The sequence below is a fragment of the Strix aluco genome, chromosome 17, assembly GCF_031877795.1.
Source record: "Strix aluco isolate bStrAlu1 chromosome 17, bStrAlu1.hap1, whole genome shotgun sequence".
Taxonomy (NCBI): Eukaryota; Metazoa; Chordata; class Aves; order Strigiformes; family Strigidae; genus Strix; species Strix aluco.
The window spans coordinates 10,925,835-10,948,366 of NC_133947.1; the positions used below are offsets into that span (position 1 = coordinate 10,925,835).

At 51.0% G+C, this 22,532-nt stretch overlaps 1 protein-coding gene across 2 annotated transcripts in view; it reads right to left on the minus strand.

Moving 5' to 3' along the window:
- Positions 1–4,139: 4,139 nt before the first annotated feature.
- The window catches only part of JPH2 (junctophilin 2), a 32,967-nt gene continuing 14,574 nt past the window's right edge, over positions 4,140–22,532 (minus strand). The window contains exons 3-7 of one of the 2 annotated variants that reach the window (XR_012625541.1): positions 13,067–13,185; positions 8,852–9,642; positions 7,682–7,779; positions 7,235–7,360; positions 4,140–6,644 (exon numbers count right to left, since the gene is read on the minus strand). Coding sequence is in view for 1 of the 2 variants with exons in the window: in XM_074843257.1 (XP_074699358.1) it covers positions 7,699–7,779; positions 8,852–9,642; positions 13,067–13,185 (991 nt within the window). In the remaining variant the exon portion in view is untranslated. The remainder of the gene's footprint in view (positions 6,645–7,234; positions 7,361–7,681; positions 7,780–8,851; positions 9,643–13,066; positions 13,186–22,532) is intronic. The other variant, XM_074843257.1, reaches the window with a different exon arrangement.

The following is a 22,532-nucleotide window of genomic DNA, read 5'->3' on the forward strand; positions in this document are numbered from 1 at the left end:
GTTCTGAAATTTTTGTTCAACATACTTGGGATTCAATTAAAACCCAGTTTGTTTCTCCCCTTTCTGCACTTATCTGCCAAGTACTGCGTGACCCTTTGATATTTTTTGAGAAGTAATTGGCAGATAAATTCCCCCGGGCACCACGAGATCTCTAGCAAATGCACCAGAGCATTAAACTCTAGATGAGGAATGAGTTCCTGCCCCTTCTCCCTGCATGTATTCTGACACACTAGGAGGAGTTGAGAGAGTTTTAAGTGGAAGTGGAGGTGGAAGGTCAGCACTCTGTTTGCTAAGGAGATGCTGGTTGAGAGGACAGGCAGCTGTGTGCTGTTGGGAAATAAATCACCAGCAGAAAGGAATTAAAATAAGTAACTCATCACTGTAACTTCATCTGGATATCCAGGGTTTGAATAAAAACATTAATTTCTTATAAGAAATCAAAGACCACCCTTCAAGCCTGAGCCTGGATTACCTTGTACCCTGCAACACCCCACCCTGCTCATAAAGTCTGAAGCTGCATTTTACCATTAGCATTAATTTACTTTCAACAGCATGAGCGTAGGCTGTGAGTTTATAAATATGCCAACAAGTAGGGAATCTATTACTCCTAAATAATTTACCACATTGAAGCCGCTCCTTAATTTGATCTAACCTGTTAGTTTCTTGATTAAAGACCTTCCAGTGCTTGTTGACCTGGTAAAACGCCATCTGCTTTCTTCAATTACACAGCAAACAAGTCCCCTGGCAGGAGAGAGGGGAACATGGCACTGCCACAGAGCCCTGGGGAGAGGGGATGAATTTGTGAGCAGTGCAAAGAGGGGGATGGAGGAAGAGGCAGCAGCTTGGGGAAGGGCTGGTGAGGGAGGGATGAGTGAGGTTTATGGGTTGGGAGAACCATGGGTTAACTGAAGCTCATGATATTCATCAGAGACGTCCAGTGTAGGAGACACCATGTCCAGCATGTCTACCTGAATCTAGGTGGTCCCAATGCATTGGTGATAGAGGCCACACAGTAATCACCTCTATGCAGTGCACAGATGGGTCCGCAGCAAGGGTTATTTACTCCTGCAAAACACAGAAGTTTAAATAACTTAACAAACTCTTCAGTTTCAGCTCCAGTCAGGTTGTCTTCTTACCTTGTCTCTAGATTTGGGTAGTGGAAAAGTTACTTTCAGGGGGGAAACTGGGCATCCACACCAGCTTGTGCCAAAGGAGAGCATGGCCATGTGGATGTCTCCCTGGGAGACCCTCTCCCCTGCGATACTCGCCAGCACCCCAGGAGCCAGCCTGTCCCAGGGCCACATTTGGGAGTAACCCACAAAACACCAGCAGTTCCCTAAAAAAGGGATGAAAAGGCCACGAGGGCACCCAACACCTCCCTACAACCAGAGCAGGCTGTCAGAGCTGGGCTTCCGCTCTGCGGTTCAATCCTGTGAAGAGCACATTACTAAGATTAAAATAGCGGTACCTTTAAATTAGCAATACTTAGGTCACTGAAGAATATGCTGAGCAACTGCTTAAATTTTTCAGAGACACAAAAGAGGGTGGACCACCCGTTAGGAAATGACTTCAATACAGCCCCTTTTCAATCCAGTCTAGCCTTCGGCTGCTTTTTTGAACTAATTAGTTCAAGCAGGCCCCAATTAAGGACCTGCTAATAAAGCCTGAGGGTTAGTTCTACAGCAATATTAATATGATCACTCAGCAGTTATTTGTTTATTTTGCAATTTCTGTTTCCCAAGGCCTCTGGAGGGCTCTTTGGCCAGTGCTACCCCCAGACCTGCCTCCTCTCTGCTCGCTCAGAGGTTGCTCCTCAGCACTCTCCAAACCAAGGCATCCATTTTAAGGAGCATGCTGCAATGCACGGCAGATGCAAGCTTGCCAGTCCCAAAGGACTGACTGTAACTTACTAAAATACCCCTAGTTTAGCAGTTAACCAGCCCTGCCCATTTCTGCCCTGCCAGGGTTTAAACACAGACCCCGATGGGAGGGCACTGATGGCATTGCCTGTGCCTCAAATTGGGGCACTTTCTCAGGTATTGCCATGGTGATGGGCAGAAGTATTAAGGACAATCTGTTCTTTTTAATTGTTGTATTTTCTTTAATAACCACCCTGTGAATTGTGCTCTGAGTGTGCTGTTTCTATAGAGACAGGGGATGCTGCAAGTGCACCAGCAGCCACTTGCTGCTCCTCCAAAAGGGAATGCCTGAAGCCATGAGCCCCGGGGAGGCCTTTAAAAGCTTTCCCCTCTCAAGAAGAAGGTCCTGGGATGGTCCTGGTGCTAACATGACTTTGAGATGGTCAGCAAGGGCCCATGATCCTGTCTGATCTCATAGGCACACTGTGAGTGGCTGCTCAGAGGAAATAAAATAAAAGCAACTTTTTCCAGCCACGCAGTCCAGTGTTTCTGGCAGAAGAGGACAGGAGCAGGTGGCCACCTCAGGGCCCCTTGCTCCTGGTTGAGCTGGGCATGGCACACCCTTGGCTTGGTTGGGTAGGAGAAAGCCAGAGCTTTCAAAGCCAGGGCCGGGGCTAAGTCATGGCCAGGTGTGAGGAAACATTTTGCTGGAGTCAACTAACAGTGGCTATTCCCTGTTCCCAGCTCCTGGGCCAGAAAGGAGCACAGCAATCCCTCTGTGCTTCCCAGCACCTACTCGCTGCTTGGCCACCTTGGTGCCAGCTCTCGCCCTTCCTCTCACGCAAAGATGAAGGCCAAGAGAGGGGGTTACTCCTGAGAGCCCTGATGCCCCGCAAGGACAGTGGAGGGTAGCGTGGCTGTCCCCAGGACGCCTGGGCAGGTCATTCTCAAAGGACACCAGGGCTCAGATTGCACCTTCCCTCCCACTGGTGGAGGCTAAGGCTGCTGCCCTTCAGTCACAGGATCAGGCCAGTGCCTTTATCCCGCTTCTCACATATCGGACACCTCCCTGCCTGCACCCGGGGACGCTCGGCCGGGAGCAGTGTGGGGGGCATTACCCCTGAAACCAGCAGCTCCTGAAGCACAGACCCAGCACTGTCACCCCTACCCCAGGGAAGGGGCAGGCTTTTTGTTTTGCCTTTATTAGTATTTTTGAAGCAATACATCATTGCTTTAGTAGCAGACCCACCTCCCTCCCTGCTGCCTCTGCCACACATGGGCCAGAGATCTGCTCCATTCATCAGCCTGAGATTTATGAGGTGCAAAGGGCTCTGGTTACCTTGCTGCCCCCAGTCTCCTCCCAGAGACTGGATGAATGAGATGCTGCTGGTTCCTCCCATACCAGAAGCAAAACAAGCCCAGAGGAGTGTAAAGCCATCATTTCACCAAACTCAGCTCCTTAAGTCTCTACCAAAGCATGAAATCTTCTGCCACAAGACCCCTTGTGTCCGGCAGAAGTTGAGGGAGGTCCTGCTGCCCGCAGAGGCTGAGCTTATGTCCTGCCAGCCTCTCTGCACAGCCCAGCTTTGCTCATGTGAGACACTCCAGAAATAGAAAAGGGATTGAAGGTTTCGGCTACTCTGGATTCCTCGGGCCCCCGGGCCCTGCTGCCCCTGGCTGGCTCTGGGCTCTGCTCTCCCATCTTCCCCTGTAAAACACGCTTCCCCCGACTGCCATTTCCCTGTCCCTCGCACCTGGCTTTCCTCTCACTTTGGCTGTTTCAAGGGGCTGAGCGAGAGGACAGGCCACGGGCAGAGGAGAATCCTCAGGAGGACTGTGGCACCAGAAGAACAGGCAGCGACGCACAGCTTGGAAGAAACTTGGCAGCAGCCCTGGGGTCAGGAGGCAGTAAAGGGACTTGTCAGCAGCCATCTCTATCACCCAGCCAGGCTTTGGGCCAGTGAGCCACCTTTCCTCCTGGCCCTGTGCAACCTCTGGAGGAGGCCAGCGTGATGGTAGCACACACAGCTTGCTCAGAGCTGGACATGTCCTCAAATATCTGGCACCAAACTTTCAAGAAGTAAATGAAAACAATTCTCTTTGCAAAGAACCCCCACTATTGACAAAAACGCAGATTTTAAATAGATACTAGGGAAAAGCTAAAAACCATTCAGATGTGCAAATTCTGCACCACATGTTGATGAGCTCTCCTGTAAGACTGGAATGAGTGCGTCAACCTGGAAAGAAATCTGGAGATTCCCTCGCAAAGATCCACGTGGATACAGTGAGCAGATAACTGTTTATTATTGCACGTAATCCAGCAGAACAACCGACAGAAAACTCCAGACAGTAGTACACAGATTATAGTAAACAGCTTGCAAAATCTGTGATGAAGGTATTTTTGTGTGAAGAGTGAAATGTATCTGCATCTTTGTAAGACCTGAAAAGTATAACACAATATCCTAGTCAGTTTTGAAAGCATGCAGTTTGAGGTAAATCTGTTATTTTGCATCTAAGAAAACGAAATCCCTAAGGGGCTATATATATATGTATATATATCCATATCTCAGCACAATATGGATATATTTATACGTCACATAAAAGCAAATCTACCTACTTTTCTTAGAAGGTTACTAGGAGGAAAGCACATTACTGAGTGCATATCACATGCATAAAAAATCGGGGGGGAGTGGGCGGGGAATTACATTAGCACTGTTGAAAAAGATCCATTTTTGTGCTTAGTGATAAATAAAAAGCCCCTCAGGTCTCTCAACGGAAATTGTCTTGGTGGTTAATAAAAGCAGTTGGCATACTGAAACTGCAGAGCTGGCAAGCGAATGCCAGCAAACGGAGATAAAATGTCAAAGGCAGCAGAGCCTGGGGTTTGCAATACATTTATACTTAAGAAAAGAGAAAAGAAAAGAAGCAAATTGCTACTGAACTATGCTCTGTGGAAGTGTAGATGATGCTGCACAGCTTTCTCAGGATTGGTACAGCCACATGGCTTTTAGAAAGGGATCACATTGACTTCTCCCACAGTTAACACCACGTATTTGCTACTGTGGCAACATTCCTGAGCTGAATAAGGTTAAAAAATAAACTTGGTTCACAAAGAAAAGTACTGAATTAATCTCACTCTCTTATACCATAATTAGAGCAGATAAATTAGACAGGTTTTGCCCTGTGTCTCCAGTCAGTGTAAACCCCTGCCTGTCTGTCACCTCATCATCAGATTGACCTTTGGAGCAGACTGGGCATCTGCTTTTTTCCTTAACCATCATTTCCCCACTCTTTCCAGTCCCTCAGGTTTTCCCACCCAGTCCTGTGCTGTGGGACTTCAGGATACACAGAGGTACACAACCGACTATAAATAACATTTCTGATTATCTTGAAAAGGGATACAAAATACATATTGCTCTTAAAAGAAGGAAGAAACATGTCCAAGCACTCAGCCTCAAACTAAACTGTAACTTCATCTGTGCCAACCTTCTAAGCTCACACTGCTAAGGATCAGAGCAGATCATGGTGGAAACATCTCCTTCCAAAGGTCACTCTCTGCTGCAGCTTTGGGAAGAATCGGTGCAAATCACCCAGGCCTCTGAGCCTCGCACACAAGAACAGCAGCTAGAATTGCCCCTCCGTACTCTACCGCTGCTGAAAGTCTGGCTGCTGCGCACTTTTGAGCCTAACACCCAAATACACTGGAGTCACTCAGGTCTCTGCACCTTCTTCCTTTTGGGAATAACGTAACCTCTCTCGTGACAGCCACACTGCATCCTCTGGCTGGAAAGTCTGTTCACTGCTGCAATGAAAGAGCAAAGGAGTCCCCCTGCAGCCCAGGGCACCTGCGGGCGTATGGAGGTATTTTTCAGTAAGTACCTCCTTTCCATTGTAACTTGCACCATTCCATAGAAAACAGGGGTAAAGGGACAAATTCAGCACACCTATTTCCTTTCCTGTTACAGCAGGAAGTCTCCCACTGCAAGATACTTCTGGGCAGAGCATTGCTTGGTGGCAGGAGAGCACTCGGATGGCGCCTGGTCCCAAAATGGGCACCATCTCCACCCGCAGCATCCCCCACATGCACGAACAGCCTCAGATCAGCCAGTCCCTCGCACCCCACCCCGTGGCCCCCCTCCGTGGCGCGTCGGCAGGCATGGGCAGGACTCCGGTTACACTTCAACAAGCCCAATTTCAACTTTCTCCCCCTCTCAGTCCTCCATACACGGAAGATGACTCCGGGTGACAGGGAAAGGAAAGACTTTCTGTTCGTCCCTTTGGATGACTTCCAAGCATGGAGAGCAATGCTGTCCAGCCCTAGCCGTGGCGCGGCTCTCATGAGTCATTTTGGTTGGTTGTGTATTGCTTCATCTCCACATCATGGATGATATTCTTTGGGAAATCTCTGACACTGAGTCAACCAAGGGAGTTACAAAACACATCAGTGTGCACACATGAGACCTTCTCACTCGTTCTCCTACAGCTACAGATAAATCCCTCATCCCTGGTATGACAGGACAGTTGATGGCTTTGGTGAGAACAATTTAAGGCAACTGCTACTTTATACAAAGAAGAGAAGGAGGCTGAATTGCAGAAACCCTGGCTTTTCCTTGCAGAGGCCAGCCGCAGCCTGGGAGCAGGGAGACTGAACTGATCTTCAGGCACTTTCATTCAAGGTTGATGTTGGCAGTGCAACCTTGGGATCTCAAGTCCTCCTCTTAGGTGTTTCCAGGTGGCTGAGATTTAATCCCTGCCAAGGTCCATGGTCTCCATCAGCAGCAACGCCTGTCCCAGACACAGATGAACGGGAGAGTCAAGGGGGAGCAAAACACATGACTGACACACAATTGCGGCTGTCTGCGAGCCTCTCACCTGAGTGGGGACATAACATGACAGAAAGCAGCGCCCAGCGGAGCTGTTTTATCCCCCAGGAGGCCCCAGAAAGGCAACCCAGTGCCCTCACGGGGGCTTGGGAAGTGCTTTTTGCATTATGTTCACGTGAGACCCAAGGGTCAGGTTCAGCCTTCATACATTTTGTTTGAGCCCAAGGCAACAGAAATCTTGTGCAAACCCATGATGCAGTCCTGTGTGCAGGAACCCCACAGACACAAGTAACCTTACAAGATTTTATTGCCACCAAATCCAAATGCAAATCCTCACCCCAATTCAAGTGGAAGACTTCAGCAAGCTCCAGTTTAACCTTAGTCAGATACACATCTCAGCTCATATTTACCTTTGGTAACACAACTATGTAACAACAGTGGCAGAACTAGCACTGGTGCAGTTAGAGCTGCAAATTTTAGAATTTCACATTTTCTTTGTGTTCCTGCCTCTTGCTGGGCTGAGTGCCAAGAAAATTGCAACGTACAAGGTACCTGGCAGCAGTGGCCATGGAACAGCAAGTCAGAAGTGTTTCTTGCAGCGTATTTGCAGAAAACAAATTTCAAATTTAACATCACACATTCTTGCACTGGAAGTCTCCATGAATCATGTCCATCCAACTGGGAAGGCAAAACTATACTGTGGGATTGCATCCGATCAACACAGTTCAATTTTTTCACTTTGAAGAAATGATTTTATGAAAAGACTACAGAACTATTCACTGAAATTACTCCACAAATCACTCTTTGAACAGACAAGGGGTTACTGAGAATCTCAACACTCACTGCAAGGCAACTGCATCTACTGAATAAATGCCCATGCATTTTCATCACCAGGGCATCCATTAGCGAATGATTTGTATTGGCAGTGAAGCCACTCAATCCTAAAACGTCCACAGTGACGTCTACAAAATGAGGATAAAATCTCATTGCATGTCTTACCTTGTCCAAGGGGCACATCACGTCAAAAAATGTACAAACAGGATAGCCAGACCAATGTTCAATAAGATGACCATGCAGATCACGATTGTGTTAGGTCCCTGAAAGAAAAACGCAAAACAGAGTATTATACACGGCAATTCCAGGTGAGGAGACAGATGCAGATTAATTCTGCTATTCAAAAACACCAGAATCATTCCCTACCAATGCACGTAAATCTGGCACTTAACAACCAGCCTGAATTTCAAACTAGTTGAGTATCTCTCAATCCCTATTCCTATTTCTCCCCTGCAAACTCCTCAGAAGGCTGACCCAGGCTTCTTCTGAGGCTAAAGCAGATTAAAGGAGACCCTGACCACAGGCACACAAACTGCCAAGCTGCTCCCCCCAACTCCTTTCTCTACCCACATCACTCACATTTGTAAAGTTGCCATTTTTAAGATGAACAAACTCATCTGTATGAGATTGCTCTGATTTCAGACAAAAATATTTCCAAACTGTGCTTTTCTAAAGTCACATTGGAACCGTTCACGTCCAAAGGGCTGCAAGATGAGAAGCAGCGGGCTAATAAAATGTCTGGTTTTACAGCTGTATTTGCTAACAGAAAAACTGAATTTCAGTGACTATATGTTAAACTTGGGAAATTAGCTGGTGATTCAATATCACAGTTCATCTCAGGAGTGCCCCTACTGCAAAAGAGTAAAAGTAACAGGTAAAACTCCACTCAGCTTTTTCTTCCCTGTCCTACATTTTGCCCCCCAACTGTCCATATGCACGTTGGTTGGTGAAGGGGTGGAAAAAGAAGGGGAGAAAAATGTAAAAAATGAATCAGAAGATGCCTGTTTTCCTCAAATTTTGAAATAAGGACATGTCTGAGAGCATATCTACCCTGGCACAGGGAGGCAGTTAAAATAACAGGGTTATGAACGCCAGCCCCGGCAGCCAGGACAGGGCGGGCTGGGAAGGCAGCAGGAGAGGGGAAACCAAGACTCTCCTTCAGCAAGCTTTGGGATCCCCAAAAGAGCTTCTGGGCGCCACTCGGGGCCCACTGCAGCTCCGAGGCCAAGGGCTCTGCATCCCTCTGGGCTCTTTCAGACCTCCTGAGGAAAAATAAACCAAAAAAAGAGGCAAAGACGGCTCCCAGGGGGGCCTCCCCGGCTGCTCCCATGTCACCTCTTCGCACTCCTCCGCCTCCTGTGCTGCCACCACCGCCGCCGGTGGGGCCGGGCCCCGCTTGGGCCCCGCCTTGGGCTCCGTCCGCCCCAGTGCCCTGGCCTCAGTCTTCTTGTCCGCAGCGGGCTCGGCCCGGCCCGCGGCCCTGTGCTCGGGGCTGGGGCGCTGCTTCAGCTCCTTGGGCCGGGGCGGCTCCGGCTTGGCCTCCACCCTGGTTGCCACCTTCTCCTCCCGCTCCTGCGGTGGGGTGGAGGTGCCCCCCCGGCGCTGGGGGACCTCCCGGGGCTCAGGGGAAGGCAGCTCGGGCTCGGGGAGCGGCTCCTCCTCATAGTCCGCGGCGGGGGAGACCGGGGAGGTCCGGACGGCGTAGCTGTGGTAGCCCTTGAAGTGCTCGACGTCGGGCTCGCGCGCCATCCTCTGCAGCGGCCCGATCTCCATCTGCTCGGCGGGACGCCCCCGGCCCCTCGAGGCCGGCCGGCCCTCGCCCTCAGGGGGTGCGGGGCTCCCACCGCCCACCCGGCCGCCCGCCTCGGCCCAGCTGCCCGGACGGAGGGCACCGTCCTGGCGAGGGGCCGCCTTGGCCCGCTTGGCCTCGGGAGGGGTGGCGGCGGGGCTGGGGGCTGGGCTGGCGCGGCGGCGGGCCTCGTCCTGCTCGTGGAGCTGGGGACTGTCGGGGGGCGTGGGGGGCGGCGGGGCGCCCTCGGGCCGCGGCGCCTCCTCCTCCATGTTGACGGTGTGCTCCGCGTTCTCCATGATCTCCTGCAGCAGCTTCCGCTTCTGGTACTCGGGGCCTGCGGAGAGAGGGGTTGGTGTGAGGAGCTGCCCCCGGGCCGGAGGGACAGCAGACTGCTGCAGCTCCGTGCCACCATCATGCCTCTGACAGCTGTGCCCCCAGCCCCGACTGGGTTGGGGACGACTGTGAGAGGGTCCAGGCTGGAGGCTGGGAGAGGAGGTGCTGCCAAACCAGAGCCTACTTCCAGGAGGGATTTCTCCCAGCAGCAGCCGGAGGCTCTGGGCCCCACCGTGTGCTGTCCCGCTGGGAAGAGCCAAAGGAGCAGGTGGGGAGCTCTGGATGAGGGTAAAGAAACAGCGAAAATCTGCAGCCCAGCTTTTTGCAGTCGCACAGATGGGTTATCCTGGGGCTAAAGAGGATCCAGCTCCCATCCAAGTTTTTGTTTGTTTTTTTTTTTTTAATGACTGGGAAACTCTTCCATGTGACTTATTTGGTGTCTAATTGCATGGTAACTTCACAAGTGATACCGGGGATTCCCAGTCTCCTCGGAAATGGCAGGTATCCCCAAATGATCTACCTGTCATCCCTCGTGATGGGAAAAACATGTTTCACAGACCTTCTCTCTGCCACTGAGAGTAAGAGGAGCAAAATTACCTGGCACCATAACATAAGGTGTCTCAGGGCTTTGGCTTTCATTCTGGCCTCATCTCCCCTGCTGACTTGTCAGCTCTCACCAATGTTGCTCTCACTTCAATTATTTAACCACTGTTAAATCTTTACTTCTTGTTAACCCTAGGCCATGTCTGCAAAGCAAACTGCAGCCCAGCTAGAGTCTGGGGAAGTCAGCCAGAGCCTGACACTGAAGATCTCCATTGTGCTGGGAGGCCGGCTGAGCAAAATCCACCACTGAACAGCTGGGAATATCTTTTGGAATAACAACCCCGCACAGTGCTCTGCATGCTGGGACCCGCGCTGGGACAGGGGTCCCTGCATGTCACCGTGATGCTCACAGCAAGTGAGAACAAGAGGGCCATGCTCCTTATGGGCAGCATGAGGTTGCAAAGCAGCTTGTTTGAAAGCAAAGCACTTGCTTTTGAAAGTGGCTTTGGCCTCATTCTGCTGAATCCAAGTGATGCTGAGGGGTGCAGACGTACAGGAGTTGCTCTGTGCTCCAGAACGGCACAGACCCTGGAGCCGTACTGTCCCTGGCTCCTTTGAGGTTCCTCCTCTCGTCTCTTCCACCCCAAGGACTGATGCAGACTTGAGCCTTGTCAGGAAATTGGGACTGGTGCTCCTTTCCCTCTAATAAATCAGCACTGTGATTTGCACGCTGCTACCTCCTGCCCACACAGGCAATGCGTCCGCTCGGAGGGGGCAGTGGGGAGAAAGAGGGCACTGATTTTAGCTGCTCTGCTCTGCCTGCACGCTCCTGTCAATCAGCAGGTGACCCATTCAGGGCCATTTATTTCTGGCTGCAAGTGGATTATTTGGAAGCCATTTCAACAGTTGTTCAGACTCCTCAAAACAGGCTGCCTGCAGCTCTAGGCTCCTTGCTTTCTCCTGCTGCTTTCTTCTCCTGAATAATTCACACCAACAAAGCCCCAACTGCCTGGAGGGCACCGTACAGCTCTCATCTTCCTCACCTTCTCACCTTCACCTCCCAGCATGACATTTCAGCAAGGGCTTTGGCTTACATCCCTCTCCTCTAACCTAAATGAAACCCAGGGCTCAATACTTATTAGAGATACGAGGCTTGCTGAGCAGGATTGCCCTGTGCCAGACATAGCAGGGTCTATCTGCCAGGACAGCAGGGGAAATTCAGCTGCTGAACACTGCCAGGCTCTCCTGGCTGTGTGACCAGCAGCTCCGAGTCCTAGCAAAATCCAAGGGTGGACTTTTGTCTGTTTGTTTCTGGACAGTGCAGCTGTGCAAGAAGAGACATTTCCCTTTGTTGTGCATTTAAGGAATTTAGAGATTTAAAAGAATCATAGGAGAAAAGCATGCATCAGCAGCTTACAAGGCCATTGAAAGAGGCCAGGACCCAAGCAAAGTCCTACATTAAAGTGTTGAGAGGATTCAGCACCTGAGGAGCCAGGAGCAGAGGTCAGGCTGCTTCAGGCATTTTGCAGAGACCATTTCAATTGTCTCATTCAGTTGCCATGGGTGGAAAAAATAATCTAGCTAGATGTCAAAAAACCTCCCATCAGGAATTCCAGTTTCCTTTGCCTCTGTGCTATAAATACCCCAGTGTGCAAAGAGTGAATGTGGAGCTGTGAGTGCCAGCTGGGGGGCTTATGTCGGGATCAAGCAACGTTTAGCTATTGTTAAATGAAGTGCCACACACTGGCTCACGCTCAAGCCCGGGTGCTATGGTGTTTCCCCACTCAAAGCCAGCTCTGACAGGCCTCGCTGGGCAGTGGGGAGGAACGGGCAGCCCTCCAGCACAGCATCTCCCCAGCAAGTGAGTGCAGGGCGAGGTGGGAGTACTGGGAATTTAGGCAAATCTGTCAGCATGACTCTCCCCAGCCAAGTGCTGGGTGTGAGCTGTTCCCCTTTTCCACTCTGTGCCCTGTGCCAGGGTGTAGTTCTGGAGACCTGGAGGCACCAAAATCAGAGCAGGAGCAGGTGGCAGGTTTTGCTGAGAAGGAGTCAACCTTTGGCTTTTTCCCCCAGTTTTGCTGTGTGATGGTCTCTTGTGATCCTGCCTCAGCAGCCACAGGGCACTTGTTCCACGTAAGAAAGCTGGATAATAAGAAGGACAGGATAAAAATGTAGGCACTTGGATCCCTGTTTTCTGCTCTGTTATTACCTTCCCTCTCTGGAAAGGAAAGCTTTCCAGGAAGAACATATCTCTAGCTAACTCAGTCTAGGGAAAGGTAAGGGCATTCACAATGCTCTTTCTAATATTACACTTCCTGTCTACTAATCCTCAGTGCTTGGTCTCACAGAAGGAACTTCCCAAGTGTTTTCCCAGGCAAATAATCAGCAGTGATCCTAACAAATAAATAGAGCATCAGGGAAGTAGTATTTGGCATTAGCAACTTTCTTATTGGATATTACAATCCCTAATTACCCGAGTCTGACAGTACCCTTGGTGTTGTGTGGGGCCCCACAGGATACAGGCTTGTGAGTCAATGTACAAAGCTTTCCAAGAAAAAGCCATGAGGGATGTATCTACAGGACTGGAGCTCACTGCCTGCCATGCCTGGTGCTGGAAGGGCTTCAGCATGTGGAAAAACATAAGGGGAAGTTGAGGACCAGTGAGTTTTTCCTCCAGGCTACGGTAACATATTCCAGGAGCTAAAACAGTGGTGTAAAGAGGACAGCAAATCATCCAGGGCAGAGGGCTGGCTGAACTTGTGCAAAAGAGGATTTAGGATAGACAGGAGGGCAACTTGTGGAGTTATAAAGCGGATGAAGCATTTGAACTGATTCCCCAAGGAAACTGCAAAATCCCTCTTAGAAGATGCCTCTGGTCCTACCTGGCTGGTAGAAGTCCGGGGAGAGCTCCCTGGCCATCATTCTGGCTATGCCCGATTCGTTGTTAGCTGCCTGCGCTGCCTGCTCAGACCCTTCAGCCTTGGCTTTGGCATGAGCCGTCCTGTGGAAAGAAGAGGGGACAACAGTGAGCGCTGGCTGAGCCAAGATTGTCCCAGCTTGAGAAGCAGACCCTGTCCAGCAACAAAATCTAATCAGCCCATCTGGCAAAACAGCACTCAGTGTTTGCCCACCTGACCCCACACGTGACGAGAAAAGACCAGATTTTCAACAAGTAAGGGACACAGAAGGTTAAGGCCAAGGCGTGAAGGCTGCAGGTAGCCACGCAAGGGAACAGGGCAGGTGTCTGCAAACGCCAGCATGTTCATGCGTTCAGTGAGGCAGCAGGTGCTGCAAAACGGGCTTGTCACCGTGCTGCGAAGCACTGAAAACCTAACTCAGAGGAATGCCTAAAGCATCACCACAGGCATCTTTGGAGTATAAGGGGACAATAACGTGATGGCTGAACACTGCTGTGCTCTCACCAGCCCAGAGCTGCTGCACCTTGCCAGAGGCAGTGTGCCCCTGCCTAGCACACCAGACACATTTTACCCCAAATGTCTCTTCTGTAGCTCTCCAGCAAACAACACACATTGTTCAAGGGGCTCCTTTACTCGCCGCAGCCCCAGGGGGCTGGTCTCACAGGTGCTAGGAAAGGCAGAGCTATCTCCTCCCTCTCAGCTTGGCTCCCCGAAACCTCTCCACTCCTTCCCAGCACATCTCCTCCTTGCTCTGTAGGACGATCAGAGTTATTTTGCTGGCCGGCTGTTGTATTCCTCACATGCCTCACGCTCGGGGCTCTGTGATCTTTACGCTAAAAGCAGGGCTGGCTTTACAGCCCAGCTGCTCGCAGTCTGGGAAGGAGCTGACTTCAAACAGCAAAATCGCACCTTAAAAATAAGGGAGGGTGAAGCACCATATAGTCAGCTGCTTTGTTCCACCTGGGGCTTACGGAGAGCTGCTTTCCCCATGTTCTCACTATCATGTTTGATGAGGCTCCCCATATCTCCTTTGCTGCATGTAATGGAGCATACGCTGGCTGCACATGTGCAAAACCATGTACTGTTGTGTGGACTGTTAGCTAAGCAGTTAGCAGCACTCAAACACCAATTCACTATGAATGTGGTCTCAGGGTGTCTGATAAGCTATTTTCAGACTCAGGTTGGTATCTGGTCATGTTTTAGGACAAAAAATGAGGAAAGACGCAGTTCTCATCCCTGCAGTGAAAATGCTCCAGAGGAATTTTTGGACTGTCAGTCATGATATCAGGATTAATTCTTTCCCATTAAACTGAGATGCGGTATGCAGACAAGACTAGCTTTAGTCTGAATACTTGACAGGTGCAATGAAAAGATGATAGAAATGCTGTTCTGAGACCCTTAGAAAGTAGAAGATATATATATACACATACATACATACACACATCCCATTTTGAGTAGCTACAGGAAAAGAACTAAACGTAGGGCATTAATCCCAACTGATACAGGCAACAGTGTGACTTGACAGGGAGTCGAAAACACTGTTCAGGGCCCTGCGATAGAGAAGAGGGTGAGGAGCTGCTGTGGCTCAGCCTGTCTCTCCCTGGGATGACATCCCGCTCCGCTGGAGCCATGATTCACCTCCCTGCCCACACTCACATGTTATCTCCCCACTTTCTCTGCAGGCTGAGCTGCCTGGGATTGCTGTCATTCTTGGCCTTTTTATCCAAAATTATTACAGCTCCTGAAAAACCCAGAGACAAGACATGATGAGGCAGAAAACAGCAATTTTAAGCCGCTGCTCACAAGCAGGAGGTCTGAGGCAGCTCTGAACAGAGAAAGCACCTCCTTTTTTGGTAGTATATAATCAGCGTGATTAATTCCACTATAATCTGGCAGAGGCCAAGGGGGATGTTTCTGTGCTCTCCATGCCTGGGGGATCAGAGCAGGCTGGGCGCGCTGTGCGTGGGGCACGCAGCCTGCCCGGCACTGGCCCTGGGAAGAAGCTTGGAAAATGAGGATCCAGCTCTCCCCCCACTGCCCTGGGGATGTGAGCTGCATGGCAGCTTTGCCCGGCTCCCTCACTCTGCGGGACACGGCCAACCTCTACTCCGGTTCCCCTGCTTGCAAAGTTGTCCAGAAGTGTTTGATTTGGGGGGGAAATAAGACCGACACAGCTGCAGCTTCAAATCCAGCACCTCCCACACACCATGTGCTGTCCCTGCCAGTGTCCCAGGGAGGCTGTGGCACAAGGGATGCTCATGCTCTATGCTGGGTCCCTCTGTTGCTGAGACCATTTATTACAGCAGCAGCCATGTGATGTACATCTGGCTTATGGAGATACAGCAGAGTGTTTTAAGTACATCTCCCCTGGCTGTGCCATGCATCCCTGGGGCACGAAATAAGGCACTGCTGCTCGCAGCCCTCCAGAAAAGCTGGGCTGAAGGTTTAGTAACACTGTGACAAAGCACAGCCTAGAGGAAAGGGCCCAGCCATAACAATAACATCTAACTTGCTTAGAGTATTTCTGAATTTATTATTTATCCAAATGGCTGGCAGTGCCTGGGAGCTCAATGCAGAGAAAAACTTGGCCTCGGCTGCAAAGCAGGAGACAAATACCAGCCACCCTGGGAGAGCCCAGCACACACAACCCACAGTACAAAAGTTTCTCCCAGCCCACAGCCCAGGGTCTGCCAGGCACAGTAGGGTAAAAAAAAAAAAACTCAGCAGGTTTGAGGTGGTAGGAAGGTGATTTTTGAACCTTAGACATGAAACATGTAAGAGGAACAATTTCTTCCAAGGTTAAGATCTGCTCAAAAAAAAGGAAAAAAAATCTGCTTTTGCAAAAAGGAAAATGCCAGCCTTTTCCTATATGCATGTAAATTTGATACTTTTCAGGCAGCACTTGAATCAGGGCCATACTTTTTTATTTACTGCTAGTTGTGCTGTCAGCTTGCAGTGCCTCTGCAGAAAGCAGCCTGTGCAAAAACCAGCAGAGGAGAAAGTCTGGAGGTGGAGGAGTGCAGGGTGAAACTGAAACAGAGGCCCATGGATTTTATAGCACCCAGCAGCAGAATTCAAAAGCCCCTTTTCAAGGCAGTGCTGGAAAATAAGCCACGAACATTAAACACATCCAACTGGTGGCAGTAAACACAAAGAGGAGCCTTTACAAACCAACGCTGGTGCTTCTCGTCCCAAGCGAGGCAGCACTGCCTGGGATAAGCGCTCCCAGTTTCATCCTGAGCCATCTCCCTAGGCAGCACCATTAAAAATAACTCTGGTGAATTCTTTGCTAGGAGGAGCAGCAGCCCCATGCCAAGCCAAGGGGAGGTATGTGGGCAATGCCTGCAGCCCCCATCCCAAGCCTCCCAGCAGCACCCGCTGGGTCGTGGTGGCTGCTCTGGGCAGGGAGGCTTCACACCCCAGCTGAATGGGTGGGAGAGGGAGGGTTAAATGCATCTGCTGTTTTATTTTCTCCTCTGGCATGGCTCTAATGCTCTAATTGTTTTTGTACTAGCGCAGGACAGAGCACCACTCCCGTCCTTCCTGGCCTTCTCCCAGAAACACTGCCTGAATCATTCCTCCAACTGCTACTAAAATCCCCTGTGGATACACGAGCCACAGCTGAGCACCGTGCTAACAGGTGAGACCCAAAGCCAAGTCAGCATGCCCGTCTCTTTGGACAGTTTATGCGGTTTTGAACATCCACATTGGATTAGACTGTAAATGAGATTGGAATTAGCAGAGAATACTGCAAATACCAGACGGGGCTGGGGCGCCTGCAGGTGCAGCAATGACCTTGCAGCTAGAAATAGGGGAAATGCTCAGCTCTCTGCCCAAGCTATTGCACATTTGCTTATTAAGGGAAAAACAGACCTGTCTAGCACTGTTTTTCCTTCTCCAGGGTCTCCCCTCTCCCATTGATTCAGCAAACCCTGAGCAAGGACCAACAGAACACCTTTTTCTTGCCATTCTTGATATCATGAGCTGTCAAAAAGACCATTAAGCAAATGTGATTCATCAGTCAGCTCTAGGAAAGGTGACTTCTGCTAAACTCCCATCTCCTCGAAATTGGCTTTTCCACCCCCAGCCAAATCCTTGCTCCAGCATCCAGCAGGAATCGTTTTGTCCTTGCGAAGAAGCTTAAGATAACGGTTTGACTTGGCAGGAATGTTTACAGCACTCAGAAGGGATAGAGGGAAAGCTGCAGAAGTGCCTTTGCTGATGGCAACATGGTCTGTTCTGCATTCACATCGCAAAGGGCAAGGACACACAGACCTGACCAACAGAGACCCGTGTTGAAGGTTGGACTAGATGACCTTTGGAAGTCCATTCCAACCCAAACCATCCATTATATGATTTTATGACCTGACCAGGACAGACACTTTCTGGCTTCTCTGTTTCCCACACTGTCTTTGGACTTGAGGCACCTCTATAGTTGGAGCACCCCTTTCTTCCTGCTCAGTCCCAAGCCACCTCACCTCCTTTGTGCCTCTCCCTCTGCCTCCATGTGCGTGCAGATACCAGCAAAGCTTTGCTATCCTCATTTGCCTGTAACGAGCCCATGGGACTGAATGTCCCTTTCAGCCCATCTCTCGTGCCACTTTCCCTGCCCACAGTCAAGCGCAGCTGTGTATCCCACCCCGCAGGCATCCAGCCCTGAGAGCCAGCTGTACCTTCCACCCTCCTTTTGCTCTTTTTACTCCATCACTCATGTGCACATACCCGCTCAATTTAAACTCTGACATCCCTGGGGTGAGTGAGTCTGTTGGTTTATATTATGGACTCTGCACCTGCAAGGTGAGATCTAAATTGTGAATTAAGCATAAACCAACACAAACTGCCTCCTAAAGGAAACACCTCCACACCACTGTAAAAGAAATCCAAAAAGAGAAGCCGTCCTGCCCTTGCAGAGCAGCTCTGCCCTCCAGCCTCCCTTCCCTTGCAGCCAGCTCGCGAGATGCGCCAGGCTCTTCACTCATGGTACCAGCACTTAGAGAGAAGTGGTGGCACTCTGCATGTGTCCAGGCTACCTAGCTGGATAAATGTGATCTTTTCTCCTTCCCTCCACAGAAAGGGCATGAACAGGACACTCAGCTAGGAGAAAAGCATCCTTTTCTGTGCAGTGCTTCAGGAGCACAGGCCTGGCAGAGCTCCCTGCCACCTAACGAGCTCAGCAAGCATTAGCCTTTATGATTACTTGGTGAATTTTTAAAATACCGAAATGTTATCCTCAGCTCTAAATAGCTCAGAGCCACTTGCATCTTTCACCAAGGGATACTTCCCTTCGGAACAGTTAAAGTGATATTAATCTTGCAGCAGACAGATCTGCAGCTGTCTTCAATAAGACGACAACCTACGCACCCCAGTCCTGCGTATGGGAGATTTGCTCAATTAATCTCTGCTGCCCTGACTGCCCTGCGAGCCGAGCAGGACGGGGTGGGCAGCTAGCTGTTGGGGCTCGGCCATGCCAGCCTGCACGGGAGCCCACGGCCTGCGATGAGCCGGCTGGGCAGGCACAGACAGCAGCTGCTCTCTGCGTCCCCCGCAGCCCTCGGATGCCAGTCGGCAGCTGCCCAGAGCCGGCTCTAAATGGAGTGGTGCAAGCCAGAGCCTGTGGCTCAAAGGGCTGCCGGCCACTGGTCCGGCAGCATGGCTCCAGGGCCACCGTGCTGGTCCCTGACGGGCAGGACAGGCAGCTCCTCACCCTGCCGGAGCCCATCCTGCCAGCATGGCCAGGCTGGGAGCAGCTCATGAGAGTATCCACAGAGATATCTTTGGGGAAAAAAAGGGGGAATTTGTAGCTGCCAACTGGACTCCGTCCTCCTCCCCCTGGTTTTCAGGTCTGCTCTCCTCTGTGCTGCCCTGGGTGCAGATCAGGTGGAGCCTGGAGGAGTGAGTCTCCCAGAGCAGCACAGCCTTGGGACTAGGCACAAACTCCACTGATTTATTTCAGCCTCCATCACCTCGATACCAAAGGGGCTCAGCTAATGCTCTTGGGACCCTTATTTAATTAGCTACCACTGCAAGATCAAAGCAGCAGGTTTCATCCCACTGATAAGTGCATCAAAACATCTTTACAGCACATATGTAATCAGAGTCTTCCAGCTTTTTGTTCCCCATGTGCTCCTGCCTCCCTGCCTGTACCTGCACTGAGTGGGCAGGGGCTGCTCCCTGCCCTGCCCGGGGGAATGAATTCCCACTTCCAAGAAAACACCAGGGTTACAGTAGTCATTTGCTTTGAGGGAGCCCAACCTGACGCAGGAGCTCCTGCCCAGCCCCAAGCTCTGTCAAACCAACGGAATCCACAAACCAAGCGTGTTTTACCCGATCGCCAGCTCTGCCAGCACTAAAATGGGTCAGAAAGTGTGTGTTTTCTCTCCAAGATTGTTGTTTTTTTCAACAGAGCTTTAGTAACTTCTAACTCAAATGTTTTCCAGATTTCAGCAATCCAAACCAAAAGAGTGAGGAACTGCAGTATCTGGTTTGTGATTTTTTTTTCCCCCAGTCAAAAAAGAAAAGCAGGAAAACTTTTTCTTTTTGAGGAAATGAAAGCAGGCACATTTCTCAAAACATTGCATTTGGTCAGAAGCCCAATTATTCATCAGAATTTAAGGCAGAAGCATTTTTTTCCCAGCCCCATAGGTCTCTTGAGTTGACATTCACAGGTCTGAGGTCCAATAGAAACAAGAGAGGGAGCAGGGAGCTGCAAGGGCTGCCAGCCCACCGCCCGGGCTGCAGCACCCGCATCCCCTGTGCACCTGCACCCAGGGCTGCTGGGGGAACGTGGGTGGACTGGACACCAGCTCCCTCCCAGCACTCACCAAAGGCTCAGTAGGCCTCGCAGCAGCAAAATGACAAAAACTTGGACTCAGAAAGCCAAAGGGCTCTGGCTCAGCACCAGGAAAAGCTGAAAAAAATGTACCTCCTCCAGGAGGAGGGAGGGTTTCTGTATCTTGGGCTTTATATTTAAATTGGACATTTTACTTAAATATTTTTTCTTTTTCAAGGTAAGCCTATTTCACATTCCCCTGTAATGACGATAACCTCTGAGCAAAGCCTGACTGAATCAGATGATTTTAAAGCCCAGCTCCCTGCCGGCTGATTTCAAGCATTTGGATGGGAGTCAAAGCCTTCCTGCTCCATGCAGCAGCAGATCAATCGAACAAGAAGCTACCATCTTCCACAGTCATTTTTGCAGATTAAAGTCACACTTCATTTTTCCCTTTCTGTGTTTGTAAGCTGTTGAGATAAGGATTTCCCACAAGGTCAGGATGAACAGCCCACTAATTCCACTTTCCCTGCCTGGCTGCCTATCTGAGTTGTACCTGTCCCTGGAGCTGACGTCCTGCCATCCCAACTCTGCTCCGCTTGAGGGGATCCCTGTAAGCCACAGCCCCACTTGCTTCAACCCCAAAGACCCAGGAAGACCTGGAGAAAGCAGTTTGCTGCCCAACAGATGCTTTCTCCTTGGAGCTACTGAAAGTGCACGCTCCCTCTTACCCTAATAGGGCATGAAAGTGCCTAAGAAAATTCATGTGAGGCGGGTGGAAAACAGATAAAGCCATGTGCACCCTCCTCTGGAGTCAAAACGCATCAGCGTAACAAGCACGGTGGGCCAAAAATGTGTCAGTGCTGGAGCTGCAGCCAGCTTGGGCTGGGGATGAGGCCATTCCGGGAAAGGCCTGAAAGAAAGGGGTGAAGGTGTCACACCATCACTCATTTCACAGCATCAAACCCCTCTAGCCTGCAAAACCCTGCACACAGCAGGGACACATCCTAGGGGTCCTGCAGCTGGGGCAGGCATCTGATCCTGTCGTTGGACCCTAACCCTGGGGCTGGCTGTTCCCATGGCCACATGGGACCAGGAGCGGGGAGGGGCTCACCCAAACCCCACCGCCTGCTCCCTGCCCGGCTCCAGCGGCCAGGACCGCAGGGGTGAGCTAGAAGGAGGGGTGAGCCCAAGGGCCTTCTGGGGTGGGACGAGGGTCAGGCATCAGTTCAAAACAGGCAATACTTCTACAGAGCTGGAGACTGGTGCGCTGGGCAGCAAAACCACAAAAACTCAGTCCAACCAAGCCCAAACCAGCCCTGCTCAGTCCCGATCATGAGGCTGTAAAGACCAAGCCTTGGCTCTGGAACAGGAGCTGGGTGTCCCCCATCCCCAAGACACGAGTAACGCAAAGTCCCCAAGCTCCCAATCCGTGGTGCAGGGACGCTCGGGTGGAAGTATCCCTCCTAACCAAACGATGCGTGGTGGCAACACACCACCATGGCACAAGGCAGCCGGGGGTGTTACTGCTCTGAGAGCTTTGAGGGAAACCCAAGCTGAAGTGGTCCTGGCCGCGGTGGCACAGGCCAGGCAGGTTTCCCCTCGCTGTCCCCATGGATGGTTATCCTGGATACTGACCTTGGTTTGTGCTGATAAGCCACACAGAGGTGGTCATGCCTGCTCAGGAGCTGCAAGGGGAAAAGGTCTGTATTTGCCTAGTGTCATGGGAAGGCACGAATGCTGCTGGCATTAGCGCTGCACAGGAAGTGGGAGAGTCCCAGCCCCGGGCTTCAATTGATACGGAAATAGATGCCAGAGACTGGGTTTCTATTAACCAAGAGTGAATGAAACAAGATTATCCTCTTTATAAACACACCAGGCTCTGTGAGAAATGTCTTCACTGGGAGAGCAGGACCAAGGAGCATCCCCTCACCGCTGTGTCCTGGCACCCAGCTATGGCAGGAGCCATGTGTCTGCCCTCATTTCTCCCTGCCCATGTCCGAGCCCTGCCTGTGGAAGCACAGAGATGCTCATTCCCTCTATGGGGGCTGTGGGGCAGCCAGAATACCCAGCCCTTGAGGACCTGCCCTTGGCTCCTGTCATTTGGCTGCTCCAAGTGTGGCTGCACCTTGCTTGGAATGAGCCTCCCCCTGCACCCCATGGGGAGTGTGAGGGGAAATTTAATGAAGCTGGCGTAGTCCTGTCTCCCCCTTCACCTGCACCCACCTATCTTTTAAGCCCCCTGAGAGGTCAGGCTGCAGCATCTTTGGTGTCTGATCATACAGCTGCAGAAATGCTGCTCCCAACTGCCGTGTCTCTTCCTGGCGAATCGCAGCCAATATCACACCCGGGGCCGGGACTAGCTCTGCCCACCTCCTGCCTGATGCTGCTTCCTCATTACACACCCATCCATCACACGGGGGTGTTGCAGTCATGGAGCAAAGAGACTGTGAAGCTGGGACAGCAGAGAAGGATCAGCTGCTCTCCCGAGCATGGAGCCCACCTGGCAGGGACTGCCTTGAGCCACCGCTGCTGCCCACTCTCGTGGGGTGGCCATGAGCATCCTGCCTGAAGGTCTGGGAATGCCCACACCTCTGGCTTTTTAAAAGCCCAAGGAAAGCAGAAAGCAAAGGATATTTTAAAAAAGCCTAAAACTCTTTC